Source organism: Xenopus laevis, chromosome 7L (genome assembly GCF_017654675.1).
Source record: "Xenopus laevis strain J_2021 chromosome 7L, Xenopus_laevis_v10.1, whole genome shotgun sequence".
Lineage (NCBI taxonomy): Eukaryota > Metazoa > Chordata > Amphibia > Anura > Pipidae > Xenopus > Xenopus laevis.
In genome coordinates this window covers 47,461,123-47,481,210 of record NC_054383.1, presented here as the reverse complement: position 1 = coordinate 47,481,210, position 20,088 = coordinate 47,461,123, and the positions used below count along the sequence as shown (strand labels likewise).

General features: G+C 37.7%; 1 protein-coding gene across 4 annotated transcripts in view; it reads left to right on the top strand.

The window, feature by feature from the left end:
- The first annotated feature begins 283 nt into the window (after positions 1 to 283).
- Positions 284 to 20,088, top strand: part of grid1.L (glutamate receptor, ionotropic, delta 1 L homeolog) — a 571,429-nt gene continuing 551,624 nt past the window's right edge. Inside the window, exons 1-3 of one of the 4 annotated variants that reach the window (XM_041568909.1) lie at positions 284 to 378; positions 1,737 to 1,778; positions 16,954 to 17,109. Coding sequence is in view for 3 of the 4 variants with exons in the window: in XM_041568907.1 (XP_041424841.1) it covers positions 5,052 to 5,130; positions 16,954 to 17,109 (235 nt within the window). In the remaining variant the exon portion in view is untranslated. Of the gene's footprint in view, positions 379 to 1,736; positions 1,779 to 4,849; positions 5,131 to 13,983; positions 14,291 to 16,953; positions 17,110 to 20,088 lie in introns of those variants that run through there. The other 3 variants (XM_041568907.1, XM_041568910.1, XM_041568908.1) reach the window with 3 other exon arrangements.

Below are 20,088 nucleotides of genomic sequence, written 5' to 3'. Positions count from 1 at the left end.
TAAAAAAAAAAAAAGGTCTACCATGTGCACAGTGTCTTGCCTGTCAACACCATTTGCTCAATTATATTTGTAACTATTTGATATTAAAAGAAAGGAGGATAATGCTGAATGTTGAATTGTTCAATGCTGCTGAAAACAACCCTAACATAAACCTCACAGTTTAAAGGAATGTTATACCCCCAAACAATGTAGGTCTCTATAAAAATATATTGCATAGAGCAGCTCATTTGTACATCCGTTCTTCATGTAAATAAACTATTTTCATAATAATATATTTTTTTTTAGCAGGATGTGCTATTGGGTAATCCTTCTTAAGGACTGGTGCCCAAAATTGCACTTCATAATCAAGGAGAAGCCTTACTAGGGATACATAAAAAGGTAAAATTATACTTTCATCTCTCAAATTAATGCCAATATTTATTCAAAACAGTACTGTACTGCTTTGGAAGACAATTTATGAATGACTAGTTAGTTTATCCACAAAAATCACCAAATCACTTTCAGTTATGAATACCCCCTAAAACATTACCATTTAGTGTATAACTGTGTTTCTGTTGTCAAAAAGTGCAAAACCTTGTATTTATCAACACTGAACCTCATTTTACCAATTTGCTGCCCAGTTTTCCAATTTAGTCAATTTTCTCTGCAAAGTAGCGGCATCCTGCATGAAATTGATGGTTTTGCACAATTTAGTATTGTCAGCAAAAATAGACACAGTACTTACAATGCTTACCTCAAGATCATCAATAGATCAAAAAGCAAAGGGCTAAATACAGACCCCTGCATGCTTGCACAAACATATAGTATTGTGATTTGCGATGTGTTCAAGTATTGTATCTCTTATTATGCCTTCCAAAAGCCTTCCTACTACTGATAGGTCAATTATAGACTGAGAACAAGATCCCATTTTGATAAATAACAGCACATTATCAATTTGCCAATCTGTCTGCACCATGCCAGGCATCAAAGAATTCTAGAATATTAAGTAAAGATGTTTGGCAATAACAGACTTAATCTCTTTACGTACCATTGATTGAATATCATCTTGTCCTGGACCTTTATTTACTTTCCCATGTTCTAGTCTCACCACTACCCGTAGTTCTTTTATCAGAATCAGGCCTATTAGGAAGTTTCCATTTTCTGGTTCCTCCATTGTTTAAACAGGTGAAAAACATCTGAATCTCTGTTTTTTCCATGTTCTCGTCAACCAATTGGCCACCCTCTGATACATAAGATCCGATCCCACCCATTATTGCTTAATTTTTTCACTATTTACATATTTAGCAAATAATTTTGGATTCATTTTACGCCCTGCAATTCCCTAACCTGCGTATTTTTTTTTTTTTATTTTTTTTTTTTATTTATTGGCGTATATTAAAAGTCTTAGCTAATATGAATCCCTCAAATGCACGTTTTTTTTCTTACCAACTGCAACACTAACATTATATTGATTTGAAATTAACTAGGAGATTAATTTCGATTTGATTGTCACTTGAGCTAATTTTTTAGCACTGGGAACAATTGCACAGTGACATAACACAGAGCAACCAATCCAATATTTCCTTTTAATATTGCGCCTGTTATAGAATGATCAATGCTAATTGATAGCTAGGGGTTACTGCAGAGGCAATTATTCTACCGGTAATAAATATGATCCACTTTATTGTTTGCAGCACAGCTACAGTGCCATTGTTTTTTTTTTTTAATTCTTTATTTTGAATTTTCACAAAAAACAGGGGGATAAAGAAGAAAAAAGTGGAAAGGAAAAAGAAATAGAGGTATGCAGTAAATATCGAATACAAATCACTATACATCTGAATAGCAAGATTGTACACCCAGTCACAACTTGAATAATACCCTTACTGGCTTTACCAACAATGCTCCGTAATTACACATATCATAGGTATACATTGTTTTACTTAACAAAATGATGATTCCATACATTTTATCCAGGGTGACCACATTTCCCAAAATGGAATGCTCTTATGTAATATGTGGAAAAAAGGGTAAGGACCGCACTGCTCACCGTTCCCCCCTCGATTCAGGTGCACAGTCCAACAGTGTCCCCACTGTGAATTCAACGAAAAACTCAGAAAAAAAGACGGCACTTCTGAAAGTTGGGTTTTATTGGGGTTCCTGCAAGTAAACCTAAACCTTAGGTTTACTTGCAGGAACCCCAATAAAACCCAACTTTCAGAAGTGCCGTCTTTTTTTCTGAGTTTTTCCTTATGTAATATGTGTGTAATTTCTTCCATTTGTTTAATGTCCTCTACAGAAGAAAACCATCGTAGGAGCCTCTAATGATTTCCATTTTTTTGGTATGAGTGATTTGGCCGCATGCAGTAAATGCGAAGTGAGGGGATTGGAAATAGCTTTGTCATCCATAATTTAAAAATTCTGTAGGATTTGTGTTTGATTCTTAATATCCAAACAAGAGTTAGCGACTTTATTAATTATAGCAATTACCGTTGCCATTGTTCCATTGCTGTCTATGCAATGTTGTATGAGGTCTACCAATATGCATGATACCTCTTATTTTAATACACTTTTTAGGCCCATGAGGTTCTTTGTACCAGTTTAATATGAGATTTAAAAATTAGCACATTTTCAATGCAAATATATTTTATTGTTGCAAGACGATGAAATAACACTTTCAAATGAGACTGACTTGCTATTCTATGAAGAAGGCTTAGTGGTTAGAATACTGTTAACTATTCCATTTCAGTCCCATTAATCCAATGAATATGTCCAACTTTCTGCTTTGATGAAAGGTTTCTTCAGACAATGTGTATGCTGGTGTCTGATAGTATTCAGCAATGTTTTCAAATGAGCATGAGGCTTTATGCAGTTACTCCAGTTTAAAGGCTTAAAAGATTGACAGAAGTAGTAAGCAGTTGTAATTCTACAATTTTAGATATAGATATATTCATAATTACTGACACACGTTCAACCATGCCCAGCAAGTTGAAAATGAAAAGCCACAGTAACATTGCAATGCAAACTCTGCTAATGAAGAGCTGCACCTCTTGCATGCCATAACTGTAACCTTCAATGTATTATACATCATGAGAAGTCAGGAAGAGAGCTTTAGAACTGATCACAAACACAGTTCAGACATTTTTACAGCATGAAATATTTACGAGATTCAGTAACCCTCCATCTCCTGGGGAGATTACTGGGGAGTTGTATGCATGGAACCAAAGAATGCAGATATAGGTTGTGGGCAAATGGTTTATCTTAAAGAGATACATTTTTTTTCTAGCCCGATTTGCCTTCCCAAAGCACAAACTACTTCTAGTTCTAATTTTACTAATAAGGGATATCATAACTAAGAACTGATTATGAAACGAATTATGTTTTTTCCTGTTGATGAAGCAAGGACCTAATTGCACTCACATGTATTGCTGAAAGTATTGAAGATGGGTTGCTCTTTTTGTTGAAATATATATGAAATTAATTCATAACAAAGTGCAAAATAAATCTGGGATATCAAACAAAACAAACATCCATTTGAAAAATAAATTAAACCAATACATATCATGCAGATAAAGCACTCTATAAACCAATAATCTTGTCAGGCAGTTTAATGAGTCCCAGATTTCAAACAACACTGCTCTGTACTCCCTAGATATGTGTAGCAGTTTTTAATTGAGATTCAGTGTTCAGCAATTTGGGATTCCTCGAAGATCTGCATATTTAGAGGCTTCTCACGTCTGAATGCTTGTGCAGTCACTGATTCGTTTGTTGTAATGAAAGAATTAGTCTTCACAGCCACGGTAGGTTCCTTAGGAAGTGTGCTTTTGATTTCAGTGAAGCTATGCACTTGTGAAATGTGCTGTCACTAGATGAAAGGAGAGCAGCTTGGCATTTAAGGAAATTAAGCAAATGTTAAAAGGATGTTGCAAACACCAGAACATTTTCTTATATGTGCAGCCTTACATAGTTCCCTCTACTGTGTGCAAACTCTGGGACTATGTCCAAAGTCTCCCAGGTGCAAAATAAAAGATTGTACCCAAATTCTTTCAGTTCCAAACTCTAGTGTTGCTTCCAAAGTATTCCTAATATGAAAATGTCACCAAGGACTGCCAGGTTTTGAGATTTCTGATACCTACAACATTGCAGCCTCTGAATTCTGCTTCACCTAGCAAGTCCAGTCTCCAGCTTCCTACTCGGGTATTTTATTCACAGGTCTAAATGTTATAGGACTAACATAACATAACATTCCAAGCAGTTTTAAACAATAAATAATGTCCAAAAAGAGAGCAATGCAGTCAGCTGCAGCTTGTGAATCTTGAAAGTTGTGCCTTTCAGTAAGTAACTCCTCTTCCCCTGAATTGCCAGTGGAGAGCTGTGCAGAGCAAGAGCTAAGCCTGCCTGATCTGGGGTGTGCTAATAAAAGGCTATGTATACATCATATGCAATGGTTACCTTTAACATCACTCCCTTAGTGCTTAATCAAATCTCTCCTTGTAATCCATACAATAAATCCAGATTATGCTTATCTTCTTTCTTCATTCATTCAGATGCCAAGTTGTGTTCCTTTCTCATAGTCTTGCCCTGTTTGCATTGAGAGCTAGTAGTTGCCTAGATCAGTTTGTATTCCACACTGTCTTCCCTTAATGATCACTATCTAGACTATGTGTGGAGAGTCCTTGGAAGCCTTCTCCCACATCTCCACAAAGATTTTGTTAGGGGCTACTGTAAAAACTGAGCTCTTCTGTTTCCCATTAGAGTTCATCTCTCCATCTCTCACTGCTTTCCCCAAGACTATATTGAGTGGTGAGTCTCTGCAATCACGTGGTAGAAGAGAAGGAGGGGGGTCCTCTGCAGTTTGCTGTTTGTTGGGTTTTAGACACACACAGTGTTGGATAGCTGAAAGTCTATGCTTTTCACTGGCTGAGATACTCTAATACATACTGCAAAATACAGGATTTGCCTTGTGTTCCTTTTATTTCATCTCTATTGTTTGATATCACTGGAAAGATTTTTCATCTTTTATACCTCTGTACCACTAAAAAATCCGAGCTGATGTGCTGTCTGCAAGGCTGGAAATGGAAGTGTTGATGTTCTGTCTTTTCCCCTGGATATTTCAGTCCCTTTCAGTGCGGGCGGACTCCATCATTCACATTGGTAAGAAAGGACCGGGTAAATTGAATAATAATGTTCACTAAGGGAAAGGGAGTAGGATATCGAGGTCCTTAACTAAAGGGAGGTGGCAGCTGCTTGAACTCATGCTAGAACACAATGCAGCTGTCCACTGTAGAAGTGTAGGATGTTAAGTTTTTATTGTAATGGGCAAGGAAAGAAAATGTTACTGAAAACTGCATTGATACACAAGCTTAATCTGAAATCCATTGAAATGCAGGGCTACTAACACAAGGCTAAAAATGATACAATTTTTCATTTATAGTAGAAAATCTCTACAACAAAGCTGGAATTATATGCTATGGTTCAGGGAATAGGGACATTTGGAGCAGGGAGCACGGCATGGCTATAAAAACTTTTCAGTATCTTTAAGTATGCTTTAGTGACATGAAAGGATAGGCTGTCTCTACTTAAGAACATGCTGTTCTGCCATGTCACCTAAAATAATGATATATTGTAGTACTCTTGTTGCATAGCAGGCAATGCAATGAAATATGTTTTGGACAGAGTGATAGCTAGTTGCCCAGCCATCCCTGGTTCAAATTTAGTGCACCTTCTCAAGCTTCTTCAAGTTATACCTACCACCAGCTCTTCAGACCTTGCTTCCATCCATATATAACCAACAAGTGCCAACTTCCTCTCAGGCTGAGCCTCTTTCTCTTTAAGTATTGCCTTGAACAGTAAAAAGAGCACCCGGAGGTTTATTAGGATATTCTACACTTAGCATTTTATGTTTAGACAAATGGAAGGGAAATAGTTTATTAATGGAGTCACCTACAGATCAGCAGTATCTCTATCAAGCAATATGTATGCTACTGCCACACTTTGGTCCCCACAAAGATGAAAATGTGTCTATAATACTAGACCCTGCTAGAGAGCAGAGATACACTTGGTGGCAATTCAGCACAGCTTGTTAGATGGATATAATGTAGAGAGTGCACGTGAGAAGATTTACAAAAGTCATGCATAATCATTGAGTAATAGTACTGGGGCAGTTGGTCCATCTTTAACAAAAAAAAGTGCCACAGGGTAACATAGTGTGGTACAGTGACCCCAAATTGGAATATGGGATGGAGCAGTAATTGCAGCTTATTATAGCACAACAACCCCACAACATTGTAGTGTGATGGCCTCCAGCATATAATTATGCAGTAATTCCAGCATATAATGGCACAGTGTTGAATTACTGTGTTTTTATATGCTGGGCTTCAATGTAAGGTGAGTGACCGCCAGCATAGTCATTCCATCAAATAATAACACTGTAGTCTCCCCAACTTTAAATGACTTAAAGATTCCCAGTATAAATGCAACCTTTAAACTTTCTCACTGCTTTATTAACATGTCACGGCTTTGATTTTTTTTTCAAAATTGTAATTTTATATTCTGTCATCAGATGTCCTCAGTGAGCCAGGTTCCTACACATTCTCTAGCTTACATCTCCTGTGCTCTACAATTCTGAAAATCATTTTTTTCGTTAACCAATCTTGTCAATAATCAAACAACTACAAACAGGCTGTTAGGATGTGGTATCAGAGCTGCTATGTGTGGATGAGATCATACATACAGATTGTCTGAAAGATGTTTGTATATAGTGTGGAGAATATTTAATACTGCTTAGGCTACAAACACGGGTGCTGCTTACTAAAGCTTTTAATATGTGTTGAAATTGCGCAGCATTCAAGCTTGTCTTAACTCAGTTGGAGGTTTATTTTTGAAAAGGGGTACAGTTTGGGTACATTATAAATACTATACCTGCTCCGTATGCACATAGACATTGTAATGCTCACATTCAAGGTATGCCTGAATGCAGCATATATTAAATGCAATAAAGGGTATTATGGGTGCCCCCACTACCTGTGATTAGCGCTCATAAACACAAGAGTAGTAGTATTGTTGTTCCAGCCATGGTCTTAGTAGCCCTTAATCTCCATATTAACAGATCTTCTGGTCATGAACTGCTTTTTAATAATGCAACTATACACACCGCATTCTTAGTTGCAGAACAACCACTTTCCTTTCTATTGTGTCCATTGTTAACTCTTGCTGTCAGCATTCTTTTTCTAAAAAGTATTTACAGTAATTGATGAAAACTGATTAAGGACATGGATAATAAAGATGTAGTTAATCGTGAGGTTTGATTTCAAAGGTTCTGTTGTACACTTCTGTTACTTTACTTGCAGGATCTTGTCTTTACGGTGTGGGCCTCCCATTACTGGATTGAATGAGAGACAATGAAGTCTCCAGACTATGCACAACCCTAGGAGTTTTTAGTGAGCCTTCAGCATTAAAGGATGCCTACATTTAAATCTAAGCACAAAGACCTGGTATATACAATTGATTTTCAACAGTTCACAATAGGTTCTTACTGGATGATTTCACTATACACTTTTCCTTTAGAGTGTATCACAAACTGGTCAGTAAACACTTAGGGGCTGATTCACTAAGCTCGAGTGAAGGATTCGAATGAAAAATACTTCGAATTTCGAAGTATTTTTTGGGTACTTCGACCATCGAATTGGTTAAATTCGTTCGAATTCGAACGAAATCGAACGAATCGAACGAAAAATCGTTCGACTATTCGACCATTCGATAGTCGAAGTACTTCCCCTTTAAAAAAAACTTCGACCCCCTACTTCGGCAGCTAAAAGCTACCGAAGTCAATGTTAGCCTATGGGGAAGGTCCCCATAGGCTTGCCTGTGATTTTTTGATCGAAGAATTTTCCTTTGATCGTTGGATTAAAATCCTTCGAATCGTTCGATTCGAAGGATTTAATCGATCGATCGAACGGAAAATCCTTCGATCGATCGATCGCAGGATTAGCGCTAAATCCTTCGACTTCGATATTCGAAGTCGAAGGATTTCAATCCGAGGGTTGAATTTCGAAGTATTTTTAACTTCGAAATTCGACCCTTAGTGAATCGGCCCCCTAATGTATTATGTCTCATGGAACATTGTATTTTCCACAAGAACAGGATTTCAGTTCTAATTCATTCCACAGGTGTACAGTTGGATTGTGGTTAAGGATCTGTGCAGGACAATCAAGTTCGTCCACTCTCTCAAACCTTTTCTCTTTAGACCTCTGTTTTTGCATGGGAGCATTATTGTGTTTAAACAGGAAATATCCTTACCCAAACTATTGTCACAAAGTAGGAAGTACAGAATTATCAAGAATGTCATTGCTTACCTGCTGTAGTCAATGCAAAACTGTCCCTGACCCTGACGATTCCCATTTACCAAACTTTACCATTGTCATTGTGTACTTGCACAGGTAGCGTACTTCTGGCATCTGCTGATCCCAGACTTTTCTGTCAAACTGCCAGATGGTGAAACTTCATTTATCACTCCAGAGAATTCTTTTTTACTGCTTCAGATGGTGACCTTTGTAGCATTGCAGATGATTCTTGGCATTGCTTATAGTGATGTTAAGTTGGTTTGCATCTAATCACCCATAAAATCCCCATGCTCCCTTCAAATACTTCTTCTGCCGATGTTGCTTCCAGAAACAGTTTGCAACTGAACAATGAGTTTTCCAACTGAGGATTTGTCGCGTTAGACAGAGTATCCAGATACTTTTAGCTAAAAATATGTCCAAATACTTTTGTTTGACCACAATTATGTTTAAAAGTTGTCCACCCCTGGTCAAACACATCAGTCAATATTTTTAACAGCACTTTTTTTCTTCTTTTGTCATCTTGCATGCTTGTTTGATATCTACCCACAAATGTTCTTTCACGATTTGTTGATACTTACTAGGATACATTTTGTCCTCTACCCACACATTATTTCCTATGGGTCTGGCTGCAACAGAAACCCAAAGCATGACAATATACTCCCATGATTATCAGTTGCCAAGGTTTTCTTTTCATCAGATTCTTTTTTTTTATCTAAGACTTTGTGATTGTAGTGTGAATTCAATCCTGGTCTAATTGGAAGACCGCACTGAGTTCCACAATTTCTCAATGTGTGTTGCATGTTTAAGATGTTTAAGAGCAAGTAATCTCCAAAATAAAAATTAAATCAACTGTCTTTTCTTACATTGTATCAACATCAGGGCAGAGAATAGAAAGGGACAGACAACACTTCTTTCAATAGCAATACATATATAGAAAGAATATTTTTAATGAATGCATATTGCAAAGTTGCAAGTAACATTTTCTTTTGATGACTCTTCTATGCAGATCACACTTGTGCAAATATTGCTATACAGTGGACTGTTACAAAGGTCAAAAGCTCTGGAACTGACTTTATCTGACTTGGATTAGACTTAACTAGTCAAGTAATGAGATCTTCCAAAAAATAAAACTGGTGGGTTAGCTGAAAGGATGGCCAAACTTTTGCACTTTTGTGTTTTTTAATTTTGTGTTTTTTAATCCCCCCCTCACAGTTTCAGTTTGCTCCCTGTTGAGGTTGTGTTAATTACTTTTCACTTAGGAAATCAGTAAAATATGTGACCAAAATTAAGCGGAAAATAACAATGTGTGTATGAATGCATAATAGAGAAAGGCATAACATTGGCAGATAGGTAGGAGATAAATAAACATATAATATAAAATACAGATTGATATATTTTGTAGAAACCTTGTTTTTTTCCTAAACATTGTGAAATATAGACATCATATTATCCTGAAGCTCTTTCTGAGCAGGGCACAGAGCAGGAAGGATACCTGCCTGTGTGAGGAACTGCCAGGGGGGCTGGGGGTGCTGCCTGCCACTGTAAGGAACCGAGGGAGCCCATGACCAAGTGAGAGAGAGTCTGTCTGACTGAGGAAAAGCCAGGTGGCTGAGCAATCCCCCAGAAGAATCGTGAGTACAGGGGTGACTCCAACATATGTGTTTTCACTGGTAGTCCACAAAGGACCCAGTTTAGTGAGGGAACTCATCAAATTATATATGTGTATATATATATATATATATATATATATATATATATATATATATATATATATATATATATGGTTCAAGGAGAACTGAAATGCGTAGATGTGGGGGATTAGATGAAAATTTGAATAAAGACACTTTAGGAACCATCTGTGAGTGCTCCTAAATACTTTCCAATATATATATATATATATATATATATATATATATATATATATATATATATATATATATATATATATATATGCATACATATATATATATATATATATATATATATATATATATATATATATATATATATATATATATATATATATATATATATATATATATATACTAATATCAAAGAATCGCACTCTAAGGACTTTGTTTGTGAAGAAAATAAAGTGATTTATTTCAACGTTTCGGCTCCTTTACTTAGCCCGTGATCAGGATGTCATCCTGATGACAGCCCAAGTAAAGGAGCCAAAACTTTAAAATAAATAAATCGCTTTATTTACTTCGAGCAGTTAAACTGCTTCTAATGGGCTAAAAAAATCCAAGTCTGCTCAAATTCTATTCTCCGTATTAAAAATTATACTGTAAGGTATTTTATCCTGTTGTTGCCCTCAGGCTTCTTTGCTTAGTTTTTCAACAACTGCTTCTAACATGCACCTGCACTCTTGTGTAAATTAAAAAAATTCGGTGATAGGCATACACCATACAAGTAAATGCATAAGAAGGAAGGGCCCAAAGCAGCTGATAATTGTACTTTATAACTATTTGCATAGCAAAAGGGCAAACACAAATTTGTTGTAATAAGTGAAAACTTACTGTAGTCACAGGATGCTGTAAATTGTACGGATGTCTGGAAACTTTGGGATTTATTTAATCCAAGACACTGTCCCTTTGAAGGAGAACTAAAGCTTAACTAAAGAAGAAGGCTAGATATGTTGTAAATTATGTTTTGGGCTTCTTTACCAACCCAAGGCAACCATAACCCTTTAGCAGGGAAGATATGACCCAGTAGCTCCCCATTGTCTGATTCACTGCATATGTTCAGTGCTGCTGTCAGTTACTGAGCTTAGGGACCAACTCACAATCTACTGTATATACAGAAAATAAATGTCACAACATAAGGTTGATTAGCACTTAATACAAATCAACATGGCAGCACAGAAATCAGTGCAATTAGCACCAGAATTTAATAATCAGCCTTGTAGCATCAGCATATATTACAGGCCAAACTTATATAAGCTAAGCTTCTCAACAGCTGCTCAGAGCCCACTAAGCATGTGAGTGTCGCAGACACTTTCCAAAATGGTGACCCCCTGTGACAAGTTTGAAATGTTGGATCACTCCTGCTATTGAGAAGCTGAAACTTTAGGCTAGTGTAATAAGTTCAGTAGATAATATATGGCATTTTTAGCCATTTTCATTTTTAGGGTTTAGATCCTTTAAGAGGGTTGTTCACCTTTAAATGAACTTTTAGCATCATTTAGAGAGTAATATTCGACAATTTGCAACCGGTTTTCATTTTTTTTAAATTATGTGTGGTTATTTAGCTTTTTATTCAGCAGCTCTCCAGTAGCGAGTGCTGCAATTTAAGCTATCTGTTTGCTAGGGTCCAAATTACCCTAGAAAGCATACATTCATTCAACTAAGAGACTGGAATATGAATAGGAGAGGCACTGAAAAAAGACGAGTAATAAAAAGTAGAAATAACAATAAATGTGTAGACTTACAGATCATATGTTTTTTAGATTGAGTCAGTAATCCCCATTTGAAAGATGGAATGAGTTACATAAATAATGAAGACCAATTGAATTGGCTATTCTATAACATATTAAAAGTTTAACTTAAAGGTGAACCTTTGATTGTCAGCAACATAGGGGCAAATTTACAGTACTTACCTCCAAAGTTGCGCCAGCATTGGCTTCGCTGCACTTTGCCAGGCTTAGATTTGCCAGGGCTGCGCAAATTCACGAAGATCTGAAGTTGCTCACAAGTTACCAATCATTTGCGAAGTTGAGCTAGCGATATTACGATCAGCGGTTCGAAGTTCACTAGCGATGGCAAATTTGCAAACGGCGTGCAGTTAAAGTACAATGGCCGTATATGCAGCAGCAAACACATTACACTACCCAAGGCCAGGGAACCTTAATAAATGTGTTCTAATGCCCAACACCTGTTCCCACAGTATAGTTTAGGTGCCATATGTTATCAAATGTAGGGGGGGGGGAGGGTATCCTAAATTCTATCTTTTTCAGCTTTTTTTGGGAATAATTTCAACTTTTTTTGGACCAATCCCTATCTACTCTATTGCACTTCGCCTGGTCTGAGGTGACGAAGTAAGCCTGACGATAGAGGTAAAGTACTTCGCTAGCGAATCTACGCCAGCACCCGCAAAATTATGTCACGCTGGTGAATTTTCGCTATCGTTAGCCACTTCGCCCCATAGAATCCACTTTCAAAGTATATAGTCTGTGTCTTGCTTTCATTCAATAAATGGAAAAGATGTTTACTGGAGCACCACTGATCACCAATGGTCAAATGGTTAATGGCAACTTTTCAGAAAACTTTTTTGTAAACTTAAGTTTAAGTAATGGGTTGCTGCCTATTCGGCGTGTGTATGGCAGAAGAGAAGCTAACCAATATTGGCAAAAGACTTGGATATTGGCTGGCTCGTCTATCAGGCAAGTCAGAAAATTTTGATTGGGTGCCTTTGAAGGTGTCCGAACATCGCCCAGGGTTTACAGCTGAATCATAAAATTCAGGTACAGCTGTAAATGTCTGTATTGTAAAAGATCTTTCCTGCAATCACTGGTCACAGGAAAGGTTGTATTTATAAATGAGCCCTAATGTGAGTAAAACGGAGTGCATCTGTATACTAGTACAGTAATCTTTAGTATATAAAACTAGAGTGTCCAATAACAAATAGAACACTGGTCCCAAGCATTTATATATACATTAACCCCACCATAACGTCAGGGTAAATCCAAACACAGTAAAAAAACTAACATACAATAACATAGGGACTCCAAATATATAACCAAACAGTAATTCCAGCATACGATTTCACACTGACTCTCAGTACATGAAAGAATAGTAATTCCAACATGCACAACAACCACATCATAAATGAGTAAACTCCAATATGTAATGACACACATACACACAAATATACATAATGGAACAGTGATTGTACCCCTGGTCCATAACCACATGGTTGCTGCCAACATATAATGACTACATGTGTCTCCTTTCCAACTGGCTGCGTTGATGAACTGTCCCCAATAGTTGGCTTTCCCACAAGCAGTATGTTAATTGGCTATAGCAGTATGCCCCCTGTCCTCTTGTGTAGGACAAAGTGTAGAAGGGTCATGCATTTTGCTTGAATAGCACAGCAAAGTAAAAGAGCAATACAGCTGTAGCCTGTGGAGTTGTTTATTTCTAAAATAAAGCAATTCCATTCACCCCTGTTTTTGCAATGGTGAGATGTGCAGAACTCGACCTAGACCTTTATATTCTGTCTTAATGAAAGATTGTAGATATCATGTGCATGGTTCAATGGTTACCATTAACCTCCATGTCTGTGCTTTTAATTAAATCTCCTTGTAATGCATACATTGAATCAAGGATATGCTCATCTTTCTACCTCCTTTTATTTCTCATTTGTCAACTTATGTTCTTTTACATAGTCTTGCTCTGTTTAGATTAGGAGCTTCTAGCTTTCTACTTCTAGTCTCACATATTTACCCTTCCTTTTCACTTCAGTCTAGTTCATGTGTGAAGAATCCGTGAAATCCTTCCTCCTCAACACCACAAAGCTTTTTGTTAGGAGCTCATGTGAAACTGAGCTTCTCTGTTTCTCATCTGAGCTCATCTCTCCATCTCTCCGTGTTTTCCCCAAGACTATATTGAGTGGTGAGTCTCTGCAATCACGTGGTTGGAGAGGATGAGGGGGGGGGATCCTCCGCAGTTTGCTGTTTGTTGGGTCTGAGACACACACAGTGTTGGAGAGAGCTGCAAGTCTTATGCTTTTCACTGGTTATGATAACCTAATTCATTCTGCAACATACAGGATTTACCTTGTGTTCCTCTTGTTATTTCATCTCTACTGTTTGCTATCACTGGAGAGATTTTTTTTATCTTTTATACCTCTCTACCAAATCTGAGCTGATGTGCTGTCTGCAAGGCTGGAAATGGAAGTGTTGATGTTCTGTCTTTTCTCCTGGATATTTCAATGCCTTTCAGTGCGGGCGGACTCCATCATTCATATTGGTAAGAAAGAAACGGGTGAATGGAATGATAATATTCACTAAAGGAAAGGGGTTAGTAAAAAACTACAAATTGGGGACAGAGGCTTGAACTCCTGCTAAGATTCAATGTAGCCATCTACTGTGCAGTGTGTGATGTAAAGTTGTGTGAGGCATTGAGAAAAAATTATATTGCTAATTGTATTGATGCACAAGGGCAGTTTGAAATCCATGTAATTCACTGCACACTGCTGGTTGGATTATTGTAGACTTGTTTGCTTGTAAAAAGGGAAAGTGGGACCCACAGCCCAGCAGTGTGGATGGTGCTGCACAGCAGCAAGAATCATGAATTAGTTTAGTAGTAAAGGGTCAATGGATATGCCATGCCCCCTCATTAATGGTGAGAAGCCTCTTGTAAATGGCTTTCTTAAAACAGGACTGGAGCTCATCTCCCCGCTCTGCTTTGGATATTTAATGAGAAAGACACGACAGAAAGCAGTCAGAGTGAATGTAAAAGTTTTCATTACTTAAATAGTATGTTTTAGTGACATGGAAAGGACAGGGGCGTCCTATGGTTAGTAACATGCTATTGTGCTTAAAACTAAAGTATCTTGCATAACTGTTGCATACTGGGTTATACAGTATGTCTATTGAGGGCATGGGTGAAGCTATGGGGCCATGGACTCTGGTTCACATTTTGGGCCTTGACCCCCCCCCCTTCTTCGTTGTGCACCAGTATCAAGCTTCCACCATTTACATTTGCTCCAGCTATCTGACTGCCTGACTGCCTTGCTCTCATCAATAACTATCTAGAAAATGCTTCTTCATCTCATATTAAGCAGCTCATGCTTTTATCTCTTGGTACTGCACTCTACTGTGATTGAGCAGTAGCTCCAGGAGATTCATTAGGCCCTGCTAAACTAAGTCTTCTATGTCTGGAAAGACTGCAGAGGGGTCATGGGCATTGCTAACTGTCCCACAAGCAGCAAGTGCCTTTAGCAGCATGACTTTCGAACAATATGCATGGCCTGTTTTACAAAAAGAAGGGCATATTTCTATATCTAATTACACTCTGGCTGTGACACCTACTGTTGACAATTATGTAGATAGTACAATGTACAGAAGGGCCAGACACATAATTTGAAAGTCAAACTGCAGGGGGGTCATTGCTGTTTGTGTAACTGAAATTATGTTACATGAGCACAAAACAATGCCACAACCATGTCTTTCATGTTGAAGGTATGGCCCTCCTGTACTTTGTCCCACTTTGTCTACTGCAATTCAAGGGCTCAATCCAGGTTTGATTGGCTTGGAGAGTAAAGGTAACGTAGGTTCCCTGATGGGAGATAAAGCAGATGGAAGATCTAATCTAGGAGGGAGGGGTCAAGAGACAGTGTGTGATAAGCAGCCACAGATAAAAAGCATGTTATTATGGAAAGGGATGAAAAGGGTGATATGTTTGTGACTCTGTGTGCTGAGAATCTGCTCTAAGAGACAGGGATGAGCCATGCTTTAGGCTGGGAGTACAATACTAGACATTGCTTATGCCTTAATTCACGGGCAGGTGTTGTGAGCAAGCCCAGGCAGACAGCATTGCAGATCTATTAAAATTAGAAAGGGACAACTTTTTCCGTTGTGCTCCTTAAGCATGATAGCTTAGCTAGCAGTAGATATGGATGTGGCAATTGGATAAAGTAACGGTCTGTCCTGTGCTGTTTTGTGCTATTTCCCAGTTTCGCCTAAAGTACAAACCTGTAATATTCTCAGTTATGTATCTGTTGCAAGCTTTCTCACGTCACACGGGTGAAGGGGAGGGGTGAATATTCTAATATAATGCTGACTTGAATCTCTCCGTAGTTATTTCATTAACATAACAGAGAGCATATATAAAAGCAACTTGCCCATTTCTACGAAAAACCTAAAAAGCAGTATCATCTGCATATAAGAGTACAAGTGGACTGAATCCGAGAAAAGCTCCTTTTTTCCCCTCCTTGCCTCAGTGTATAATTTACTGATGGAGAGTGAGGAGATAGTGCTTAGTAAATGGCAGATCTGAGGCCACACTTCAATAAAATCACTGGGCCCAAGGGAGATATTATACAGCCATTAATAAAGTACGCTGCCTGTGCAATACTTTTAATGAAAGAGGTATCTGGGGTCTCCCAAGCTAATTGCATAGATATCTAGGTGCTTAACTAGGTGCAACTAATATTTTATTATTCATCTTGGCCTTATTTAGCATAAAAGAGATCAGAGATTATATACAAATGTGTAATGCAGTGCAACACTGTGCAGTGTGAATGGTCGCTGTCCATGGTATTTATTCAAGCAGTGACTTTCAGAGATACAGATACTGTATGCCTCATACCATCCAACACCAAAATAATAAATGTAGGGGAGGAAAACATAATGTAAAATGTCAGAACTAAAAGAATTGGAAGTACCAAAGTACTAAGAACTTACATTAATTATACAAATGTAGAATATCAAAGCTAATGGCATCAATCAACCATCTAAACTTCTAATTTCAGGACTGTAAAAGTGGAAATAAAGCCAACATCATTATAGTTTCACACTTGTTTCTATACTTCTGACAATACAGAATGGCAGGAGTATAGAAATGATAGCATCAGAGACAGCAGAGGCCACAAATCAATGCTAATGGTTCTACAAAATATGTCTCAACAGGTGCAATATTTGAAGAAAATGCAGTCAAGGACGATGAAGTTTTCCAGCTGGCAGTATCAGATTTAAGCCTGAATGACGACATACTACAGAGTGAAAAGATTACCTACTCCATCAAGTTTATAGAAGCAAATAACCCCTTCCAAGCAGTTCAAGAAGGTAGGACAGGTTGGATCAACCTGTGGCACAAGTGCAGTACTTACAGAATGTGTATCATTGATGTTTAATATATACTCCTTCCTAAAGCTGGTCCATTTCAGTGCAGTCATAGTGCAGCTTATCACATGTTGCAAACTCTTTACATGTGTAAAAATAATTTTTAATTAAATTTTTCTTATTGACGTGACCTACTAGAGGTCGCTTGCAAATAAATTACTAACATGTTTTATGTGGTGCCAGCATGTAAAATTCTAGACACACTGTACCATAGTAAAATCTGGCTTCTGCAGGAAAAGAAGTTTTACCTAAAAAAGAAGCCAGCGCCACAGGCACCGGGCAAAACAAACAAATATAGGGCAATAACGTTTTGCAAATGACCCCCTTATTTCTGTGCACAGGTTTTATTGTAGCTTCACCGTGCTATGTGTAACCCCTTCTTATCCACCACCACAATTATATATAGCCTTTCAGGGAAGAGGGGTTGCTTCTTGCCTCGTGGGCCTTATAGGTGGATACTCACAAACATATGGTTCAAATAGGCGTAAAAAATCTTTGTTGTCCCAGCGCGTATCCTTTAGAACTGTGAAGTAGATGCGGCAGCGAAATAGTGTAATATTGCCTTTAATATATTTAAAAATGTAACATTAAAATTGCACTCACATGGTATTCCGCAATAATAGCATGTATAGCATATCGTCCTAGAGAGGCTTTCTCTCCACGCCTATCCACAATCCTATCCCGAGGCACGGAGCACGGAATAGCACGCCATAGGAGAGCGACCCGCCGATATACTGCAAGGGACCCTAAAGCCACGAGCGCTCTGGCAGCAGGATTTCCGATTGTGGATAGGCGTGGAGAGAAAGCCTCTCTAGGACGATATGCTATACATGCTATTATTGCGGAATACCATGTGAGTGCAATTTTAATGTTACATTTTTAAATATATTAAAGGCAATATTACACTATTTCGCTGCCGCATCTACTTCACAGTTCTAAAGGATACGCGCTGGGACAACAAAGATTTTTTACGCCTATTTGAACCATATGTTTGTGAGTATCCACCTATAAGGCCCACGAGGCAAGAAGCAACCCCTCTTCCCTGAAAGGCTATATATAATTGTGGTGGTGGATAAGAAGGGGTTACACATAGCACGGTGAAGCTACAATAAAACCTGTGCACAGAAATAAGGGGGTCATTTGCAAAACGTTATTGCCCTATATTTGTTTGTTTTGCCCGGTGCCTGTGGCGCTGGCTTCTTTTTTAGGTATTATTTTGTGGACTTGAGGGATACAAGTGAGAGCCGGCAGGGGATTGCGAACACAACCAAACCTAGGACTATAATTTGGACTGATAGGAAAAGAAGTTTCATTAGATTGTATATCTGTTTAATGGCTGCCAACAGAAGTATATTGACAAGTGTAGATGATGCTTTTATGTGGGTTCATTTAGTTCATCTAAGGAGGACAGCACAGCTGCAAGTTTCAGCATAGAGACAGAGAGGAAATCCCAAATAAGGAAAAAGCTTGAGTGTTATATACAGAGACAGCATTGTATTGCTCTTTCATTTGGCTGACAGCATGAGGTTGAAAGGCTTTTGTTCTGCCAAAGGTGGGCGCTATGTTACAAGAAAAGACACAGCACTGTCTAAAAAAGATGACCCTGCACTCCCCACCGCTGTGATTTTTCTTTTCTCTCCATCCAAGAATTTGCTGTTTATTTATTGAATGAAAGGGTTAAGAAGATTTTGATGGCAGAAAGACCCACGCCTTTCCTAGTTTCAGCATAACGTAATGAATTGCACAAAAAAAGCCTATAAAATTGATTATATCCTTTTTTCTGCCTCAATATTGGAAACTTGTGCAATGAGCAAACAGAGGATGATAAATCATGGCTAGATTCTTCATTGTTTCAGAGCAGAGAAGAAAAGGCAGGGGATGCTTGGCAAGCGGTTTCTGTTCAAAAGGTAGAAAGGAGTGGTTCAAGGTCGTCTATTCAAATATGTGCATTTAGCCTAATCCATTGTCTCGGTTTCTCCATACTCCACTATTTTTTTTTATTTTGCATGCTTATTAGAAGTTGGAAAGGGTAAATGAACTTTGAATCAGAGGTAGACACAAACTAGTTTTTTTAACAGCAGATTGCAGAATATTTTAGTAGGTATGCATACTTTGTTTAATTATAATCTATTCATGGTATAAAATGTTCAACTTTGATCCTCCACCTAAATCAGTAATTATGAGTATTTGTAACCTGTGTATACATAAGTAGTTATCACTCAATCATAACAATGTCCTAAACAGAATGATGACATACTGTAGCATACTCATTTGTTATCTGCAAGTTATACACAAAACTACCAAATTTCTTTATCAAATGATACATAATATCCACTTATAGAATATATATAGCAGAGCTGTTTCAAGAAATATGACAACTGCGTGTTGTTTTCTTGCAATAATCATGCTCACATTGGTGTTTGTGGTACAGGTATGGGATCCATTATATGGAAACCTGTCATCCAGAAAGTTCCAAATTATGGAAAGGCCGTCTCCCATAGACTCCATTATAGCCAAATACAATAATTCAAATTTGTAAAAATTATTCCTTTTTCTCTGTAATAATAAAACAGCACCCTGTACTTGATCCAAACGAAGCTATAATTATAATACAAGAGGTCCTCTGCACTCAACCCATTATCAATATGCCTTAAGCTACTAAAAATGCATTACCCTTTAAACAAAAAAGGGATTTTTTGTCCATATATTGCAAAAATAAAAAGAAAATAGCTATAATTAATTCTTATTGGAAGCAAAACCAGCCTATCGGGTTTATTTTATGTTTACACGATTTTCTAGTAGTCAAGGTATGAAGATCCAAATTACTTGAAAGATCTGTTATGCGGAAAAACCCAGGTCCCGAGCATTCTGCATAATAGGTCCCATATCTGTACTTGTTTTTTCCTTACATTAATAACCCTG